At 37.1% G+C, this 22,509-nt stretch overlaps 1 protein-coding gene across 5 annotated transcripts in view; it reads left to right on the plus strand.

The window, feature by feature from the left end:
• The window catches only part of USP47 (ubiquitin specific peptidase 47), a 103,368-nt gene that overhangs the window by 73,828 nt on the left and 7,031 nt on the right, over positions 1–22,509 (plus strand). For all 5 annotated transcript variants that reach the window (XM_013969606.2, XM_018059548.1, XM_018059546.1 and 2 more), the window contains 8 exons: positions 1,549–1,661; positions 2,596–2,700; positions 9,364–9,571; positions 11,048–11,163; positions 13,323–13,442; positions 15,113–15,890; positions 20,710–20,885; positions 21,233–21,313. In XM_013969606.2, coding sequence (XP_013825060.2) covers positions 1,549–1,661; positions 2,596–2,700; positions 9,364–9,571; positions 11,048–11,163; positions 13,323–13,442; positions 15,113–15,890; positions 20,710–20,885; positions 21,233–21,313 — 1,697 coding nt within the window. The remainder of the gene's footprint in view (positions 1–1,548; positions 1,662–2,595; positions 2,701–9,363; positions 9,572–11,047; positions 11,164–13,322; positions 13,443–15,112; positions 15,891–20,709; positions 20,886–21,232; positions 21,314–22,509) is intronic.

Raw genomic sequence — 22,509 nt, forward strand, 5'->3', positions numbered from 1 at the left:
TAATTCATGTTTTTGTTTACATTTTCATAAACCCTCATGAGATTGTGAATTCAGTTGTTGCAAGGCCTAGGACTTATTTATCTTTTCACCAATGATATGATTCAGGGACTGTATAGGGGCTGTTCAGTAATTTACAATGTAATTATAGGAAAGAGAAAAAAGAAATTACAGTGAGAACTCATTTTAGAATAGAGATTTCAGAGTAGAAGTGTTCATTCTCACTTTACACATAAATAACCTGTACCCAAAGAGTGACTTGTCCAAGGTTGTAACTGGAGGTAGGACCAGGATTATAGTTCATGTATCTTCTGTGGCACTCAGTATCCCATATGTTTTCAGTAGTGCAATAATTCAACTTTCTTTTGTCTGCTCCCCCCAACTCTAGTTTTGTGATAAAGCACCAGGGGGCACTGTATGTATAATGCAGAATATTTTTAAAATTAGAGCTCATTTCTAAAAACAGTGGATTTTTACTTTCCAAAGAGGAGTGATTATTTTTTTAATATAAATTGTTCTCCCTTTTTAATCCCCAGCAATCATTGGCTTTATTAAACAGTGTCATAATCTCATACTGTCACTTCTAACAATTAGAGTTACATTTGAAGTTCTTTGATTAGAAGGCAGCTGGGAACTTCCCTGATGACACAGTGGATAGAAATCTACCTGCCACGGCAGGGGACATGGGTTCGCTCCCTGGTCTAGGAAGATTCCACATGTCATGGAGCAACTAAGCTTGATTGCCACAACTGTTGAGCCTACACTCTCATATTGCAACTACTGAGCCTGCGCACGTACTGCCACTACTGAAGCCCGTGCACTGAGAGCCTGTATTTTGCAACAGGAGAAGCCACCACAATGAGAAGGCCATGCACCACGAGAAAGAGTAGCCCCTGTTTGCCGCAACTAGAGAAAGCCCATGCAAAAAACAAAGACCCAGTGCAGCCAAAAATAAATAAGTAAATTAAAAAAAAAAAAAAGGGTGCCTCCCTTATTAAAAGAGGCAGCTAAAAGACTACTTTGAGAACAAAGGAAAGATGATCATATTAGTGAATAATAATAAAATAAATACCATTTGTAGTAATAGAGTATCAACAGTATTTATTACATTTCATTATATCCCAGGTAATAACTCTGTGGTAGCTGCTATTAATAAGCTGAGAAAAACCAAGGTTTGGAGAAGTAAACCTGTCCAAGGTTGCACAGTTTCGTGATAGCACTATTTGAAATCAAAAGTGCTTTTATTTTCAAGTTTAAGGGAGGCTTTTTCACTCCGAAAATCTTAATTTACCTGCTAGAGTTGTCAGGAGCCAAGAGGTATATAGGTAAAGATTCGGCTCTTTTGAGACCTAACCATGTGTTATTATTAACTACCTCTTCACCCTTGTCTGGAAGAAGTTTGTGTTCCACGTTGAAAGATTGATGTAATTGAAGTAAATTTTAATAACAGCTATAGTAGAAGTATATTCTCTGGAAATATAGTAGAATAAAATTGTATAAAGGAAGCTCAGTCTCAGTGGCACTGTTTTATCCTGTTTTTACCATTGATAGAATTTCTAGAAGTAGATGAGTATCCAGAACATATTAAAAACTTGGTGCAGAGAGAGAGAGAATTGGAAGAACAAGAAAAGAGGCAACGAGAAATTGAGCGCAATACATGCAAGGTTGGATTTCCTAATTTACTTTTAATTAAACTTTGCTTAACTGCATTTCTCAAAACTTACTCATTGAGTTGTGTAATCATTAAGCAATGTAACCAACTGTATTACTGAGGTAAAGTGATTTTATTTTATGCATAAAAAAATAGTAATGTAGTGATAATAGTGCTGGTAAGATTACAGTGAGATGAACTTTGTAACATTCTTCTACAAGAATAAATTTATAAAACTTTCTGTCTAGTATTTGTGTTACATTTATCAAGAGCCTTAAAGCAAATTTGTATTCTTTCATATGATTCTCTTAAAAATATTATCTAATGAAATAATTACAGTAAAAATTTCGACTACCGCAGCATTCTCCACAGTATTTTCCAAATTAGGGAAATATTGGAAACATCTTGAATATATATCAGTAGGAGAGTGATTTCATAAATTGTGATACATGCTTATAAAGAAACATATAGTTGTTAAAATGAGTGATTTTGAATTTTTGATAACAGGACAGTATCAGTTATTAAGTGAGATAAATAGACCTGAGGGAGCTGCTGCTAAGTCACTTCAGTCGTGTCCAACTCTGTTCGACCCCATAGATGGCAGCCCACCAGGCTCTGCCGTCCCTTGCATTCTCCAGGCAAGAACACTGGAGTGGGTTGCCATTTCCTTCTCCAGTGCATGAAAGTGAAAAGTGAAAGTGAAGTCGCCCAGTCATGCCTGACTCTTAGCGACCCCATGGACTGTAGCCTACCAGGCTCCTCCATCCATGGGATTTTCCAGGCAAGAGTACTGGAGTGGGTTGCCATTGCCTTCTCTGAGACCCGAGGGAGAGTGATCTCAATTATATTTTGTAAGAATTATAATAATTTGATTTAAATACTGTCTACAAAAGAAGTAATTTGATTTATGACTTATTGAGTTAATGATGATACTTTACATTTTCTAGATAAAATTATTCTGTTTGCATCCTGTGAAGCAAGTGATGATGGAAAATAAATTGGAGGTTCATAAAGATAAGACACTAAGGGAAGCAGTAGAAATGGCTTATAAGGTATGTTTAGTCTTACTGTTGGCATTTAATTATTGACATCTTAGGTAATGGTACTAACATTTTCCCAAGTTTTTATTATAGTCAGTAGCAGTATAAGCACTTGCAGTAGCTTTTTTTTTTTCCCTTGCAGTAGCACATTAAATCCTATCAATGTATCTCTTAAGGAGTGTAGTTTATACCTCTTCTTTGAAATGTGGTTCATTGCTTTTGAGAACTTTCTCACTCTGAAAGCCAGTTAAGCTTTCTAGAACTCAGAAATAGAAACAAAGATATTTATTTATTCTTTTTTTTAAATTCTTTATATTAAGATTGTTTTTGTTTTTTATTACTAAGTCGCTTCAGTCATGTCCTACTGTTTGTGACCCTGTGGACTGTAGCCTGCCAGGCTTCTCTGTCCATGGGATTCTCCAGGAAAGAATACTTGAGTGAGTTGCCATGCCCTCCTCCAGGGAATCTTCCCAATGCAGTGATGGAACTTGTGTCTCTTATGTCTCCTGCATTGGCAGGCAAGTTCTTTACCAGTAGCACCACTGTAGCAGATACTTACTGAATGACTACCGTATGAGGCATAAGAGAACTAGAATGAACAAGATAACATGAGGTGTTAGAGGTACCAAAGTGAGCAAGATAGGCTCACTGCCTTCATGACGTTTATAATCCCCCTTGGGGGAAAATGGACAAAATGGACACCACAGTATTTAAATATTTAAAGATAATTTGCAAATATTTTATTGTTTAGGTGCTATGAAGTAATTCGGAAGTATATTAAGGTTATTTAATCTGAAACTTAAACCATGAGAAGGAGACAGCTGTGCAAGAAACTGGAGAAAGAGCATGTGTAAAAACTAAGGTGAAGAAGTGCGTGATCAAGAAGGCTGAAAAAGGAGGCATTGTTTTTAGAACGTCTTAAATGAGAATCAGTTCAGTTCAGTTCAGTTGCTCAGTTGTGTCCGACTCTTTGCGACCCCATGAATCGAGCACGCCAGGCCTCCCTGTCCATCACCAACTCCCGGAGTTCACTCAAATTCATGTCCATCGAGTCAGTGATGCCATCCAGCCATCTCATCCTCTGTCGTTCCCTTCTCCTCCTGCCCCCAATCCCTCCCAGCATCAGGGTCTTTTCCAATGAGTCAACTCTTCGCATGAGGTGGCCAGAGTATTGGAGTTTCAGCCTTAGCATCAGTCCTTCCAAAGAACACCCAGGACTGATCTCCTTTAGAATGGACAGGTTGGATCTCCTTGCAGTCCAAGGGACTCTCAAGAGTCTTCTCCAACACCACGGTTCAAAAGCATTAATTCTTGAGCGCTCAGCCTTCTTCATAGTCCAACTCTCACATCCATACATGACCACAGGAAAACCATAGCCTTGACTAGATGGACCTTAGTCGGCAAAGTAATGTCTCTGCTTTTGAATATACTATTTAGGTTGGTCACAACTTTCCTTCCAAGGAGTAAGCGTCTTTTAATTTCATGGCTGCAGTCACCATCTGCAGTGATTTTGGAGCCCAAAAAATAAAGTCTGACACTGTTTCCACTGTTTCCCCATCTATTTCCCATGAAGTGATGGGACTGGATGCCATGATCTTCGTTTTCTGAATGTTGAGCTTTAGGCCAACTTTTTCACTCTCCTCTTTCACTTGCATCAAGAGGCCTTTTAGTTCCTCTTCACTTTCTGCCATAAGGGTGGTGTCATCTGCATATCTGAGGTTATTGATATTTCTCCCAGCAATCTTGATTCCAGCTTGTGTTTCATCCAGCCCAGCATTTCTCATGATGTACTCTGCATATAAGTTAAATAAGCAGGGTGACAATATACAGCCTTGACATACTCTGCCGGGGTCCAGCCCCGGTGGATACAGGGAATTCAAAGGTGGGGACAGCGTCGGCGTCTTTGGAAAAATACATATTTAATTACAGATATAGAGAGAGATTAGAAACGGATAGTGTAGTAGGAGATAGTGTAGTGGAGAAAAGGAGGCTGAATCCAGATGGGAATTCAGCCAGAGAAATGGGAGCAAGAAAGAAGCGACATGGGGGAATCAGTCTTTCCGGAAACTGATCCCATTTCTTTACTTTTGGGTTTGCTTATATACCTTTTGTTACACATAGGGATGAATACAGAGTCACACGGAGGTCAGCAGTCCTGACCTTTATCAAAATCAGGTGCTTCACATAAATGTATAAAAAAAAGGTCTTAGGGATATTACATCATCTTCTGGCCATGAGTGAGACCTGCTGACATTTTATGATCCTTTCTTTCTGATAACCAAAAAACTTATTTTTTCCAAGGGTGTTTTTTCTTAAACCAGGCACCACCCTCCAAATAAAGTTGCATTCATATAGGGTGAGGGTGTAGTGAGTTAGAATCAAGAAAGGAATCTAACCCAAGGTTAACATGATTAATCTTAAAGGTTAATACTTATTTCTCCTGTGTGTTATATTCATTATAAGGGCAGGGAACATGGAGATTTAGCAGCAAACATCAGCCCAACAAATAAAAATTCTTTCACCAATGCTCCACTTAAGATCTATTTAGTCTTAAGATAGTGATAAAGTTACATTTTTACATAGCAAGGACACAGTGATTTATAACAAGGTACAGTAATCTATTACAAAAGAGAAAATTCATTAACTCAGAAAGTCTAGTATTGCTAACCTTAAAAACTACTATATTTCCTTTTCTATATTCCAAATACATTAATATATTCCCAGGTGCCTAAGGATATGGAGGCCTGGTGGCAATCATTGACTCAACAAGAAGAAAAAGCCCTATGCTAATTAAGACTCTCAAAATACTCCAAAACTCTGTGCTGTTTATGGTTAAGAGGTAGTAAACAATCATGTGCAGCAGTAGTGGCAGCAGTATGGATAATCCTGTCCCGCAAGCTAGTCTGTCAGCAGAGAGGTTTTGACCTGAGACATCCTTGTCCCACCCAGAGCAGGGAATTAGCAGCAGTTATTGACACAACAAATGAAAAACCCTTCACCAATATAATTCCTAACCAACCCACTATACTAATAATTTCTAAGTCCCCAAAAGAATTTGCCTTTAGTAAGTCTAAAACATATCATGCCTCTCAGATTGTGAGGCTGTAAACAATCACATGTGGCTGGACGAACCTATACAGGTGGGCTAGATAACCTTCAGAGGAGTTCTTAAGCTGAAACACTCTTGTCACGCCCAGGAATTTTTATTGCCTTGGAGCTGCACGTTTACTCCTTCTCCGAGAGAAACAGTTATGGGGGAGAGCCCCCCGTAAAGTCAGAGGCGTAGGTGAGAGCATAAAACAGATTCTGGTTTTGGGGTTAGATGCTCGGGAATAGGGGGTTTCCTGAGGCTTGATCAGGCTTTGCATATGCCAAGCCTCCTTCCTCATGACCTTTGCCATGGGCGGAGTTCCTCACGCTGGCCCCCGGACCAGTCTGTTGTTCCATGTCCAGTTGTAACTGTTGCCTCCTGACCTGCATATAGGTTTCTCAAGAGGCAGGTCAGGTCGTCTGGTATTCCCATCTCTTTCAGAATTTTCCACAGTTTATTGTGATCCACACAGTCAAAGGCTTTGGCAGAGTCAGCAAAGCAGAAATAGATGTTTTTCTGGAACTCTCTTGATTTTTCGATGATCCAGCGGATGTTGGCAATTTGGTCTCTAGTTCCTCTACTTTTTCTAAATCCAGCTTGAACATCTGAAAGTTACGGTTCACATATTGTTGAAGCCTGGCTTGGAGAATTTTGAGCATTACTTTACTAGCGTGTGAGATGAGTGCAATTGTGTGGTAGTTTGAGCATTCTTTGGCATTGCCTTTCTTTGGAATTGGAATGAGAATAGAGTGGCATAAAATGAAATTAAATGATTTTCTCAGGATAGAAATTTTATTTTATTCTAAGAATGCTGCTACTGCTAAGTTGCTTCAGTCTTGTCCGACTCTGTGCAACCCCATAGATGGCAGCCCACCAGGCTCCCCCGTCTCTGGGACTCTCCAGGCAAGAACACTGGAGTGGGTTGCCATTTCCTTCTCCAATGCATGAAAGTGAAAAGTGAAAGTGAAGTTGCTCAGTCGTGTCTGACTCCTAGCGACCCCATGGATTGCAGCCTACCGGGCTCCTCCATCCATGGGATTTTCTAGGCAGGAGTACTGGAGTGGGTTGCCATTGCCTTCTCCAACAAGGGTATAATGTAAACCAATTAAAATCAGTTGGGTCCAAGATGACAAGTCAAATTCAAGTACTTAATCCCCAATCTGTAAGCCAACAGGCACACCCAGAGGTGGCAGGACAGCTCCAAGGCAAGGTCAAAAGAGGGAGGAGTGGGTGGTTCCCCAGTGGTAGGGATAATCCTCCCACTCATTAATTCCACCCCCTCACAACCTAATTCCGTGGCCCCAGCCCTTGCCCTTGGCAATGGTTCACACCCTGAAGAGTGGCTTCTCTCTGGATCCTAACAAATCCACCTCTTATCGATTTGTCTCTCAATGAATTTTTGCAATGAGACATCAGGGCCTGAGTTTCATTAGTTTTGGCCGAGCTTGAGTCCCCGGAGAGAGCTGAAGGACAGGAGGAAAAAGCAGTGGGAAAAAACGTGCCAAGGAATCCCCTTCATAGCCCGCCGGAAAATTTGCTAAATATCTTACCGGTGCTCAGATCCTTGGCACAGAGAAGAGAAAGGAAAATAGTTTAAAGCTAGAGAAAAAATTGCATGCTGCATCATTTCATTTATAATTATGAATAGAACTAATGGAAAAAGTAAAAGTAATTCATAAGATCACTGGCATTTATTCTCAGAGTGCTATGTGTAACCCAGCCCAACCTGCACCAGAATCACATTCCTATGAAAAAAACTAATTCTTGCAGATAAATGTGAACTTATGTTTTGGCTCCTGGGATTCATGCATTTTAAACGAGTACCTCAAGTGGAATTTTTGGACACACAGAATTTGAGAACTTCTGTTACATACCTAGTCTTTCATAGCATTTTATCATTATTGAAAATTTATACTTAATTGTGACTGTTTTAATTAGTGTTACTGTCCCTCAGTAAATTGTAAGCACTTAACAAGAGTGAAGAGTGCCCTGGTTTTGCTCACAGTTGGATTTCTAATACTTCTACCTAGTCAAAATTGGATGGGTATAGTCATGAATAAATAATAAATGAATAAATGTCTCTGGTTTCACCTGATTAAAGTAAAAATCCTTTAAACATAGTGGTAGACTGCAAGCAAAATAATAGTGAAACCAAATTAGACTAAAATGGAGAAAATATCCAAACAGGTTTACACAGTAAGATCAGTCAGTGCTAGTGGTAAGGGTAGTTTACAGTCCATCAGTTGTTGTGTTGTTTTTTTTTAATTTTTATTGAAGTATAGTTGCTTTATAATATTGTGTTAGTTTCCATTGTACAGTAAAGTGAATCAGTTACATGTATTACACATAGCCCCTCTTTTTTAGGTTTCCTTCCCATTTAAGTAACCACAGAGCACTAAATACAGTTCCCTCTGCTATACAGTAGGTTCTCATATTCCATCAGATTTTAATGTAGGGGGAAAAAAAAATCTTGTCTTAAAAATAGAAAGTAAAAGCTCACAAAAATAAAGAGTTAAATAGAAAAGAGAAATTGATCTTACATACGAAAGGTAAAACTCCATTTGCAGGGTGTGAGTGAGTGAAGAGTAGAGGGCAGTAGAGACAAGCCAAGGTTTATGTACTTTCTTTAAAGTCATACTTGCAAGCCTGAGATGAGTATTCAGTACTTCTCAGCAGTCCTACCCTGTGTTGCCGGGAGGTTCATGCTGTGCTCTGCCTGGTTGCTCAGTTGTGTCCAACTCTTTGTGACCCTTTGGACTGTAGCCTGTCAGGTGCCTCTGTCCATGGGGATTCTCCAGGTAAGAATACTGGAATGGGTTGCCATGCCCTCCTCCAGGGCATCTTCCCAACCCAGGAGTTCAATCCAGGTCTCCCATATTGCAGGCAGATTCTTCACCATCTGAGCCACCGGGAAGCACAAACCTTGGATGAGTATTAAATACTTCTAAGTAGTTGTACTGTGTTTCTCTGAGAGATTCAGTTCCCACTTAAGTGATATTGCATGGAGTGTATGCCGTCTACAAGTGACATGGAATAGAGGGAAAATTGTTGATAGAAATTCCTGCCCCTGATTTGTTGGTGTTCTGTTGGCTTAGATTGCAGGGGGTGGTTCAGAGAAGAGTGGCGTAGCACCTGTGAGACAGGAAGGCCCTTGTGGTAGCTCAGCAAGGCATGCTGTCGTCCTGTGCTGAGGAAGATCACTACTAGATACATGATTTACCAGTTTTTCTCCAGATTGGATTAAGATAACAAAAGAGGCATGTTCTAGTTGTCATTTTCCTCTTATGTTTCCAGTTTAGTAGTTATAAAGCAATAGCTTACAATGCATTAATTTTGAATGCATCTAAAATTTAGAATGTTAACTTTTTAAGTCTTTAAAATATGTTAGTATATAGGTTGTATAATTTGAGGGATAATGAAATATGGTTATTTTAAAATACCATTTAAGTCATGCCTTTGAGCTTTAATGCAAATCATAAATATATATGGACTTTATTGTTTGTTAGGACCTCTTGTTAGTACAGTTACATATCAGATTTAAAAAAATTTTCTTTCCTTTTTCCTTGGGTGTTGTATTCTTTTAGATGATGGATTTAGAAGAGGTAATACCCATGGATTGCTGTCGTCTTGTTAAATATGATGAGTTTCATGATTATCTAGAACGATCATATGAAGGAGAAGAAGATACTCCAATGGGTCTTTTACTAGGTGGAGTCAAGTCAACATACATGTTTGATCTGCTATTGGAGACAAGAAGACCTGATCAAGTTTTCCAGTCTTATAAACCTGGAGGTAAGCATTTTTATGGTATTTTGAATTGTAAAGGACTTAAATTTTCATAAAGTTTTTTGTTTATAGAAATTTTTAAATTTTTTACATGTTCTCAGAATGTATAATAATTCCGATAGGTTTTGAAGTAGTGAGCCAGAAACCTGGCATTAAATTCTAGACTACATTCAAAAAACTATACACAAAATTTAAAAAACAAATAACAAAGCGAAAACAAAATTAAAGTCTTCAGTAGGATTTTTCTTCTCCAGTACATAATCATCCTCCCTTCCTCCCTCTGCCTCTGCCTCTGCGCCTGCCCCTGCCTCTCTCTTTATAGAGAGGACCATGGCCCAAAAAAGTATATTCTCATAAAGTCTCAGTAGAGTCTTTCAGGGTCTCCTTGAAGACATGGTTCCATAACTCTTTCAAATTCTGTTCTTTTGTGGATCTTCCATACCTCCTTTTTTTGAAGCCTCCTCTTTCCAGAGTAGATTAAGTATGGTATTCTTTCAAGAGCTTCTTCAGTCATACTTTGCTCTATCCATAAAGAGTCCCTTTGGAGCATTTTCTTTCAGATTATTTTTGAACCAGATTGTAGAAATTATGATAAAAATATAACATTGGTCAGCAAAATAACTCACTTTTTATAAAGAGAACTCTAAACGTTGTTGTGTATTATGACACTTATAATCTCCTTTATTGTTTAATAATCAATACTTTAGAATAATATTCAAATTTAGATTAACTTCATGGGGGGAAATGGAAGATTGACATGTACTACATACGAGAGATTAAAACAGTTAAAGCTGGGGAATGTCTGCTAAATCTAGTGGTTGAAGATCATTTATTTTTCTGGTGACTGAATGGTTTCCTAAAAACAGGAGAGAAGATGGCATTAAGTTATAACATGAAACTTTTAAGTCAGAAAACAAACATGTAAACCAAAAGCTTTTCTGTTGAATTTTCCATGGAATATAGAGAATATTATTTTGAGAAGAAGTCTTTTATTATGAGCAAGGTCTTGAATTGTTTAGTAAATGTTGTGAAAAGCAAGTAGGGCTGCTGTGTCTCCTTCAGTATTTGTTTTCTCTAGTTATTTTATGTTAGTGTTGTGTTTTTGCTCTGTATTTTAGAACTTTGGATATGTATTTTTACTATGCTTGAAAAATTTGACAGGGGTGGTATTAATATTTTATAAGGAAACAAAGCATGTATTTTTAAAAATCACATTTTGACTTTTGCCTTGTTTAAAGAGATCTATAAGAACCTTTTTATTAGCTTTATTTTTTAGTTCTTTATATATATTTGTAATGTGATAAATTGTGAAAGAAGTGTTAATTGTATTATGCATGTTAACATATACATCTACCATCTTGACAGTTAGAAAAGCATTATCTTTGCTATCTATTAGAAACACGTTTAGAATGCATTGCTAATGTGAAATGCGTTTTTAAAAAAGAACCTCCGTTTGTGTTTCTGTGTTTTTCAATGTGACAGAGGTAATGGTGAAAGTCCATGTTGTTGATCTAAAGGCAGAATCTGTAGCTGCTCCTATCACTGTTCGCGCATACTTAAATGAAACAGTTACAGAGTTCAAACAGCTTGTTTCAAAGGTAAGTTCTAAAACTGGTCAGTGAGTACTTTTAAATGCCTGCTATGTACAAAGCACTATGTGATAGTTATAAGATGTAGGAACTGGTATTTACCTCAAGAAGCCAATGTATTTATAGCTTGGAGATGACTGTAGTTGGGAGAAAAGGACGCTTCATAATGGAAGAAACAGACTGACCTGAATGTGAAGATGTGAAGCAAGTGCACGTAGCAATGACATGTGTGTTTGGCCTGATCGTTGTAAAGTAGGTGCCTGGAAACACAAGTTCGCTTTATCTCATGGCAGGTTTGTAAATGGAATCAGAAAAGTTTGGACTCTGTTTATTGTAAGCAGCAGGAAGTAAGTTGGTTGGTTGGTTGTTTTTCTAAGTACTGCAGTGTTATGATAAGAGAGCTATGCTGTAGTGTGGTAATTCTGGCAATTCCAGACTAGCATTCCCAATGGGCTGAGGGAGGAGCCAGGAGCATATTAATAGATGAGGTTGTTGAAATAATTTAGGTGAACACATATGACCAGAAATGAAAAAAGGGGAGATTGTAAGAGTGAATCTATAAATAAAATTGGCAGCACTTGCAGTTGCTAAATATTAGAGCAAGGCAGGAACACAGAAGACCTGAGGAGTTTCACATTGGGCTAACCAGAAAGATAGTGATAAATGAATAGAAGTAGGAGAGTAAGCTGCTATCAGTCATATTATGTGAGTTAATAGTAAAGAGCATAGGCTTATTCAGAATTTTTGAACTGAAAAACATGATGATGAAACATTCAGATTTCCTGGGATAGAAAAACTGTTTCACTCCAGAGAGTTAAAGCTGGGGAATGTCTGCTAAATCTAGTGGTTGAAGATCATTTATTTTTCTTGCCTGGAGAATCCTGTGGACGGAGTAGCCTGGTAGGCTGCAGTCCATGAGGTTGCGAAGAGTCGGACACGACTGAGTGACTTCACTTTCACTTTTCACTTTCATGCGTTGGAGAAGGAAATGTCAACCCACTCCAGTGTATTTGCCTGGAGAGTCCCAGAGACGGTGGAGCCTGGTGGCTGCCATCTGTGGGGTCGCACAGAGTCGGACACGACTGAAGTGATTTAGCAGCAGCAGCAGCAGGGTCCTTTGGCGTGGTGGAAACTGTTCAGAAATCACAAGTCAAAAAACTTCCAGTTTCCAGTCATTTCTAGTTATTCAATTTATGGTAGTATTGTCTTTTATCTCATCGGGAATTTTTTAATGCCTATTTTAACAGGGTTGTTGTGAACATGAGTAAAATAAATAAATGCTCTTTTTGTGAAAATAAATGTGAAGTATTAGAAGTTAGTTATTATTACTATGTTAAAAAATTACTTCCAACACTTTTGCCACAGTAATAATCGGAGGAAACAAATCATATTTTGAAGTCATAGTTTATGACAAACTGCTCTATTTTATAGCTTAGTCTAGAAGACGAGCACTGAGGTAGAATACAAAAGAAACACATGTGTTTTCTTCCCTGAAGCTTATAATTTTGTTGGGGAAAAATACGTCTGTAGGGTATAGACAGAAAACAGGATGTCAAGAAATTTAGTGTTTATAACTAGGATGCCTCAGAATTAGTCATCATTAACTATACAAATGAGGCTTTGTAAAATGTAAATTATTTTTATTTGCTCATTTCATGAGAAATTTCTTAAGTGACACCAAAAATTAAGGACATGGAATTTTAGAATAACTTTAAAATTTACCTACTAATTTAATCTCATTTTACACAGAAAAAAAATTGATTTAGTAGAAGTATTAACACAATACAGAAGACCTGATCAAAAGTCAAGAAGTTAAGTGGTTTGACATCAGTTCTCACAGTCACTTATTCAGTTTCTCTGGAATCAGATCACCTCATTTACTTCATGAGTTTGGGAGAAATAGAACTTTTAGTGAGTAATTGTTACTTTTAAAATAGTTTCAGAGTATACATTTATAAGTGATACTCTGTTCTCCTAATTTATAGCCTATTTAGTGGATAGGACTAATGTTTTTTTTTTTAATTTGTAAATCTCTAGTAAGATTATTTTTCTCTTAATTTTCTTTCTGCTGTTTTTAAGAACTCAGCAGTGTCTTATTTTCCCAAATTTCCAAGTCAAGCATAGTTATTTTGAAAAAGTACTTTTTAATTAAATCGCTTTGATTTTAGGCCATCCATTTACCTGCTGAAACAATGAGAATAGTGCTGGAACGCTGCTACAATGATTTGCGCCTTCTCACCGTGCCCAGTAAAACCCTGAAAGCGGAAGGGTTTTTTAGAAGTAATAAGGTATGTCTTTTATTTTCCCATTACTATTTTCTATACTGCTGTTCACCATTTGTCTGAAATTTACCTTTTAAATTCTCACGTCCTTCCAGGAACTACCTGTCTTTATCGTCAGGTCAGATCATGCTTCTTTGTCTTCTAAGTGAGTCTTGCTGGTTCTCCTTTTTGCCTTGTTCATGTGCCGCCCCGACATGCAGTGTTTTCCCCCATCTCCCTACATTTATTTTTCAAGCCCACGATTAGTCCTGCCTCTCTGGTGGAACCTTGATGACTACTTCTGGTCACAATGATTATGTCCTCTGAGTTTTGTTCATTCTTGAGCTCCTCCCATAAAGCGGTACTTCATGGTGAGTCTGAAGCATGCCTAGTATACAGAAAATTCTTATCTTGGGTTCACCCCATGTTATTCCCTTTGCCTACTCATTTATCTCTAGAAGGAAAAAGAAGGTTCTTGTTGGTCTTTTTGTTGCATCCCTCGGTATCATTATGTTTCCATCATATCATTTTTCATGTGTTTATTCCTAATGCTATTGGTTTACTCTGGATAAACTGTAGCAAAGTTTCCTCGATTACCATCTTTTATTTATCACCATTTCCAGTCTCTTTCATCTTAGGAAAGGTTAATCTTTTATCACATTTAGCCCTTTTTTTATATTGTTTTATTAATTTTGATGAGTAATTTTTATTCACCTCTAGTTTCTTCCAGTACTTCTGTGAGGTATTTATATATAACATTAAAATCTCTAATCTACCCTAATACTGTTTTAGGATAAGGAGTGGGAAGGATCTAACTTAATTTTTTCCCTTAAATGGTTAGCTTATAGCCCTCATTTATAACATTTATTGAATAACATTTATACAAAATTAAAAATGCTATTCATAATTGCCAGATATATATATATGCATTTCACTTTTTAAAATTTTATTATAGAAAATTTCGAATATATGCAGAAGTGCAGAAAACAGTGTAATGAACCCTTATGTACTTACCACCCAGCTTCTATAATTATTAAGTCTTGATTCATCTATATGTAACTACTTCCCCCAGCATCATATCATTTCATCTATAAGCAATATGACTGTATATTTCTAAAAGATGAGAACTCTTTTAAAATAACCACAGTTATATTATTACACCTAAAAAATCAACAGAAATGCCTTAATATTAACCAATATCTAGTCAGTGTTCAGATTTCCCCGATTATCTTAAAATTTTTTTTCAATGAAATTTGCTCAAATCAGAATCTGAATAAAGTCCGTAATATCTCAAGTTTATTTTAGTCTAAAGCTTTCTCTTCATGTGTGTTTCCTTGCAGTTTATTTGCTATAGAATCAAGTCATTTGTCCATAAATTTTTTTATAGAACTTGGATTTTGGTGTTACATTGCCAAGATGTTTTTATGAATTTTCCAGTAAGCAAGAGATTTGATAGGCACACACACATATGTGTGCCCCATCTATCTTAGGACAGTTTATGGCCAATTAAAAGGAGATATGAACATAAAGTTTATTTTAGTCTCCAAAAACAATATATATGTCCTTTAGAAACATTATCATCTCAAATTTTATAATCTATTGTGCACTATCTTATATTGATGTGATATTATTCTTACAGTGAATGAGATTGTCCCCAAAATTAATGGTGTAATGTAACTCTTTAACTTACTGTTTAGGTGTTTGTTGAAAGCTCTGAGACTTTGGATTACCAGATGGCCTTTACAGACTCTCATTTATGGAAACTCCTGGATCGGCATGCAAATACAATCAGATTATTTGTTTTGCTACCTGAACAATCTCCAGGATCTTATTCCAAAAGGACAGCGTACCAGAAAGCTGGGGGTGACTCTGGGAACGTGGATGATGACTGTGAAAGAGTCAAAGGACCTGCAGGGAGCCTAAAGTCTGTGGAAGCTATTCTAGAAGAAAGCACTGAAAAACTCAAAAGCTTGTCACTGCAACAGCAGCAGGAGGGAGATAATGGGGACAGCAGCAAGAGTACTGAGACAAGTGACTTTGAAAACATTGAATCACCTCTCAATGAGAGGGACTCCTCAGCCTCAGTGGATAATAGAGAACTTGAACAGCATATGCAGACTTCTGATCCTGAAAATTTTCAGTCTGAAGAGCGGTCAGATTCCGATGTGAATAATGACAGGAGTACAAGTTCGGTGGACAGTGATATTCTCAGCTCGAGTCATAGCAGTGATACTTTGTGCAATGCAGATAATGCTCAGATCCCTTTGGCTAATGGACTTGACTCTCACAGCATCACGAGCAGTAGAAGAACTAAAGCGAACGAAGGGAAAAAGGAGACCTGGGATACAGCAGAAGAAGACTCTGGAACGGACAGTGAATATGATGAGAGTGGCAAGAGTAGGGGAGAAATACAGTACATGTATTTCAAAGCAGAGCCCTATGCTGCAGATGAAGGTTCTGGGGAAGGACATAAATGTATGTACTTTAAAGAAAAAGGCTGCTTCTTGAAACAGCCTCAGTCTTTTTTATCAGTTCATTTAAATTTTTAGTTGAGAAGAATCAGCTAAGAGAAATGCTTTGTCCTAAGATTACCTGTAGCATCCTGGATTATAAGATTATCCTCTCTCTTCTTTGCTTTCATTTTTGATGAGTTGTAGTGAGCAGTGTTCTTAGACCTGTGATGGAATGATGTCCAGACTCTGGTGAGATGATTGTTAAAGAAATTAAGAATATTTTTAAAGGAAAGAATTATAATAACAGTACAAAATTTTAAAAAGGAAAAGAAATAGTTTAAATGGCAAATAATATACAAAAAAAAAGGCCAGGCACTCTAGAAACTTTTATATTCAGTGCCTAGAAAAAATTTTAATTTGTGCATTCCTTCCCTTTCTTCCATCACCTACTCCAAGGTGCACCATTCCTACACCTCCTAAAGAGTACATAACTAACTGGGAAAGTCAGAGAAAGAAAAGGGACCTTTTCCCCCACATTTCTTTGAAGGAAGCCTCAGGCAAGATATAAACTAGAAATTCTGAATTCTATGATCTCAGAATGGAAGTGATTTGGGCACTTGGACAAACAACAACAAAAACATAACATTGTATGAGACTTAATAAAAGAATTCATAAAATATCAAACTAAAACCAGCCAGAGAATTAACAGGACAAACAAGTGTAAGATACAAAAATATTTCTTCAAGTTTAAAAGGGAAATAGCTGAAAACCTAAATACTTTGCATTAGTCTGAAAGGCAAATATTAATATTACCCCTTATATTTTTATATTTTAGTTTTCAAAGCACTTGTTTGGTCTCACTTGAAGCTTCTCTGAGAGTAATAAAATAGACATTGATACCCTCTGATGAGAAAGCTGAAACTCATAGAGGGTGAATGACTTTCCCCAAAATACATATATGGCTAGTAACTAGTGGGACCATTGCTAAAGGTTAAGGCTCTAGTATGAATGCACTTGCTCCTGTTAGTTTGTAAGAGAGTCCCACTCTTCATCTCTCCATTTGCATGCCTCCACAGCTGCTATTTCCTGAATATAAGCTGTACCCAGGCCCTATGTATAGAAGTAGGGATGATCAAAGCACAGCATTATGCTTCATCTCATGGAGAGAAGGTGCACAAAAAACCACTGTGTTAGCTAAATGCTATGATGCGTACAGTCTGAAAATTGGATCTTTTAAAAGGAAGTGATAGAAATTATGAAATCAGTGGTAAAAATACATAAGTTTGTGTTTTTAAGTAGGTTCAAAAACAGCATAATTATTTGACATCCATACCTATATCTTAAAGAAACTCGAGTGGGAAAATGTGGATTGGTAGATTAAAATGGAGACAGAAAAACTCTATCATAGTAATACTTAAATTTTAATTTTCATGGATTTTTTTTACTTACACCTCTCGTTAACATGTTATTTTATTTAGTTCTCAGCAGCTGTGTGAAATTGATATTGTTAAACATATCTCACAGATGAAGAAACTGGCTCATACAAGTTAAATAATTTGCCTGAGGTCACACAGTTAGTAGGTCACACTGCTGGGATCAGATTCAAGTATTCCAGTTGCAAGCCTAGTACTCATTTCTCCACCTTCTCACTGCTAACCGCTGTTTCTTTTCTCACATCATAGTAAAGGAAAGATAGCTAGTACCTACACTGCTTTCTTATCATTCTCAACCCTTCAAGAGCATTGCAGAAATTAAAAATAGCTTCTCTATGGAAAAAGGTTAGAAATTTCTTTCAAGGAGTTTGTTTTTGAATGATGTACTGGAAATTTGACTGCATTCAACTGTAGGAAAGATTCAGTGGGGCTTTTAGAATTAGAGTTTGAAGGGTCTCATTTCCATCTTAAAACGGTTAATGGAATCTTTACAAAGGAGCCTGCTGACCATTTTAACCTTTTTAGAAATACATTGTGGGCTAATTTACTAACATTCATGGAAATAGTAAAGCATGTGATGAAGACAGATCATCTTCTACGAATTATTTAAGTGTTCAGAAGCTATACAAAAGGTTGTTTGAGAAGAAAAGGGGAAAACCCTGCAAAGTGTCTTTCCGTGTTTAACAAACTGGCTTAGGGGAAAGGGAATGGGGATGATAGCCAGCAGCCAAGTGTTTTAGGAATCTGTACTACGACTGCTTCGTCACAGTTCCACAGGGATCTGAAAGTAGATGCTTGGGAAATGTGGATGACAAGTAAAATAAAAATTCTCCAGAATGATGAAATGGCAAGGTAGAATGGGTAAACAGAGAATTTGATACCTGAAGAGTGGTATGTCCTGTACTGTATAGGCAGTTCATTTAGGTAATAACCAAATAACACTTAAAAATGATGGTCTTGAAGCAATTAGTTATAATCCAGGAATTGTTTCAGGGAGTACTTATAGACCTCTTTGAAAATACTGTCCAAGTGTGACCCAGTTGTAATCTGCAGGCAGTAGGTTATAAATAGGAAGGCCAGAGTAATAAAAATGGTCATGTATTTGCACTGAAACTCTTTGTACAATTTTGGTTACCACCTCTTTCAATAAATACATAAAAGAATGAAAAAGGAAAGCTTTTGAGGGCACTTTAAAGTTGCAGCTGTGAAGAGACTGAACTCTTCTGTATGAAGGCATAGATAGGAAAATCGATATGATGGTATTCTGTAAAACCACCAAGTAATTATAGCTCATCAGTTAAGCTGACACTTTGTCAGTGCTGTGTTAAGCATTTTGCATGTATTGACCCGAAAACACATTTTGAGATATGAAGATTGTTATCTGTGTTTTATAATAGAGATCACTGAAGTTCAGAGAAGTTAGTTGAAGTCACAAATCTAATATGTGAAGGGGAACAAGAACTTCATTCCAGCCAGGCCATCTAACTCCAGAACACTTGGTTCTAATCACCATATTGGACTATATCAATAACCAACGAACATTCATGTCTTCCTGTGATAACAGCATTACTAGGAGTTATGAGAGAAACCAAAACGGCAGTGATAGCTTTTATTTGAGTAATGCCTTAGAATGTATGTACTACATTTGTTGAACAACAGTCAATGAGACTGGGTAATAATCCCATGAGAAAACTAAGGCTCAGAGATTGGATAAGTACCTATAGCCATTTATCAGACCAAAGTGGCAAAACTGAAATCCAGCCATAGGCTGCTCATTTCTAATCAAGAAATTTTTTCATTACACCCTTCTCTCAAGAAATCTAACCCCTCTCTGGTTAATAAATAGAGGTTTGTTTGCCAAAAGCTAGATTGTTAATATGTAGGAACATTCCTTAAAGCTTAAAAATAGACATTTTAAACAAAGTAAAAGATATACTGCCTCAAAAGGTATATACAGTAAGTAAAGTTCATCACTGTATGTTTCCTGCTAATTCATACTTGTCACATTTTCTCTAGTGAACCAGTATTTTATAACCGGGAAAATAGTAAATAGACATTATTTGAAAAATCCATTCAGAAAAATTCATCAATCCTAGTTGGGATGACTTGAAAATGGAAACAAAGAGTATATAAAGGTTTCATCCTTACCCTTTCATGTAAATTTCACAGAAAACTTGTGGTCTGCCCTACAGAGAGCCTTAGGGCTGCAGAGAAACCTTGAGCCTGAGACTCTATGGTAGCTTTTGCTTTCGGCACTGTCTGTTACAAGAGAAGGAGGCAACGAGTGATGTTTTCCTCTCTAATAGAATATGAAGATCAGAGTAAGAAATATATTCCAGAAGTCATGAGTATACTCCAAAAGTAACATCATGAGTGGCTTATAAAATAAAGGACAAAGATTAAAATAATAAGCATTAGAAAAAAAGCACATCAAAGATAATCCTACTATAATGCAAAAGAAAGTGAAAGTGAAGTCGTTCAGTCGTGTCTGACTCTTTGCAAACCCATGGACTGTAGCCTACCAGGCTCCTCTGTCCATGGGATTTTCCAGACAAGAGTACTGGAGTGGGTTGCCATTTCCTTCTCCAGGAGATCTTCCCAATCCAGGGATTGAACCTGGGTCTTCCATGTTGTAGGCAGATGCTTTACCATTTGAGCCACCAGGGAAGTCCATATTGTAATGGAAAGAGAGCTTAAATTGAAGCTTAGAGGAGGTTGGAGTTTCTGATCCATGTAGGTATTTCTGTTACAGTCCAACCAACTACATGATAAGACAGACATCTTTGTGTGCTAGTGTTGACATTTTTGGTAGAAATCCCAGAACTAGATTTACTAATTTTTTAATAAATCTAAAAAATTAGATTTTGAGGTTATTACTATTATAAAACTATTCTAAAAGCATGATTAACTTATTAACCTCACTGAATTGACAGTAAGATACTATGAGATAGGTACTGTATTATCTCCATTTTTCAAATGACAAAATGCAGATACGGAGGCTGGTGACTTGCTCTGTGTCTTGACAGCTAGTAAGGAAGCAGAAGAGGCAGGGGTGAGACGCAGCCAGAGCCTACACTGCTGCTGTGTAGAACTAGAAATGTATGTATTTGAAAAAAATTCCTGAAAGTTTGATTTTTAAATTAGTGGCCAAAATGAATAAGCAAATATCTCACACTTAAATATCTCAGAATATTTAAAGCTATCGGATTATACGTAGCATATGCTCAGTGTCCATATCCATTCAGTGTAGTACATTAGCTAAAAGCCAAGTGACTGAAAAGGGGTGCTTTTTCCTGCTCACAGTGTAGTTAGCAATCTATAATCTGCTGTATTTATACTCTAAAGAGGTTTCTTTTACGTTTTTGTTTCTGTTCTTTTTTGTGCGTGTCTGTGTGTTTATGTGCTTAGGGTTGATGGTGCATGTTGACAAAAGAATTACTCTGGCCACTTTCAAACAACATTTAGAGCCCTTTGTTGGAGTTTTGTCCTCTCACTTCAAGGTCTTTCGCGTGTACGCCAGCAATCAAGAGTTTGAGAGCGTCCGGCTGAATGAGACACTTTCATCGTTTTCAGATGACAATAAGGTTGATAAAAATAATTCTGAATAATTAGAGTCTGTTTTAAATGATAGATTTGAGAACATCTTACACTACTTCCAAGTAAGATGAAATAGATACCCTAAAAGGATTATTTAGTGATTATTGGTTTTTTTTGTTATTGTTTTCTCCATTCATCTAACAAACGTTTGTTAAATGTTAACTGTGTGTCAGTTACTATTCTAGGCATTGGGGAATCAGAAGTAAAAGATATACCTGTTTTCAAACAGCCCAGAATCTAGAGAATTGGGGGGAGACTCCTAAACAGTTGGGGTGAGAATGGGTAGTTTATTCTACTGAGACAGTACATCTTAAAAAGTGTGTTTAATTTGTAGATTACAATTAGACTGGGAAGAGCACTTAAAAAAGGAGAATACAGAGTTAAAGTATACCAGCTTCTAGTCAATGAACAAGAGGTAAGTAACATACTTACAAGCAATGTAAGGTCACTTTGGGTAGTTATTAAAAACATGCAGTGTACAGATTTTATTACTAGACATTTGTTTTTATCTCTCTAAAGAAGGAAAGGGCTTTCCCGGTGGCTCAAACAGTAAAGAATCCACCTGCAATGCAAGAGACCTGGGTTCTATCCCTGGGTTGGGAAGATCCCCTGGAGGAGGGCATGGCAACCCACTGCAGTGTTTTTGCCTGGAGAATCCCCATGGACAGAGGAACCTGGCAGGTTACAGTCTAAGGGGTTGCAAAGAGTCAGACACGACTGAGCATCTAAGCACAGCACAACACACAGAAGGAATATTTCTTTCTAGGGAATGTTTCAGTTGTGCAGGCCATACTATCTCTGTTGCAGCTACTCTGTGCTGCCATTATAGCACAAAAACAGACATAGGCAATACATAAGCCAACAGCAGTGACCTCCTTCCAGTAACATGTCACTCAGAAAATCAGAAAAACAGGCAGCAGATCGTGGCCCTCAGACCATTTTTGTCATCTCTCTGATCTGAAGTGTTGATACAAATGCTGGAATGGCATACATTTTCTGCTTTTTAAAAGTGGTTTTGTTTATGCTTATTTTCTGGGAATGATTGTATAATGATACAGAAGGATGGCAGCTGACCTGGAGAGTATATACTCTTTTAGTTCAGAGAGTCATTTTTTAACTAGCATTATATTTAGTGCCTCTTTGTTCTCTAAGTGCTTACAGATATTAACTCCTTTAATCCTCATCAGTTAACTCTATTATAAAAGTACTGTTACTCCCACTATATAGGTTAAGAAACATAGGCGCAGAGAAGTTAAGTAACATGCCCAAGTTCATATTGCTTTTAAACGGTGGATTAAGAATCTAAACAGACTATGTTCTAGGGGAGTAATAAAATATTCCTGTGATATTTAAAATGGTGGTAGATACCCAGAAGAGTAAGACAAAGACAATATTTTTAAGACATAACGTCTCAATGAAGACCTAGACAGATGTGAAAAACAGCAAATAAGCGGGTAATGTTTTCATAAAATGCCTTCATTTGTTCAACAAATATTTTATTAGGCATCAGTTATATCTCTTATGTGTGATTCATTACACTCATTTTGGCTTATCTTTGAGTTTGGGGTTTGTGGATTCTGTATCTTTTGAGACAGTGGATGTATTTGCAAA

Source organism: Capra hircus, chromosome 15, assembly GCF_001704415.2.
Source record: "Capra hircus breed San Clemente chromosome 15, ASM170441v1, whole genome shotgun sequence".
NCBI lineage: Eukaryota > Metazoa > Chordata > Mammalia > Artiodactyla > Bovidae > Capra > Capra hircus.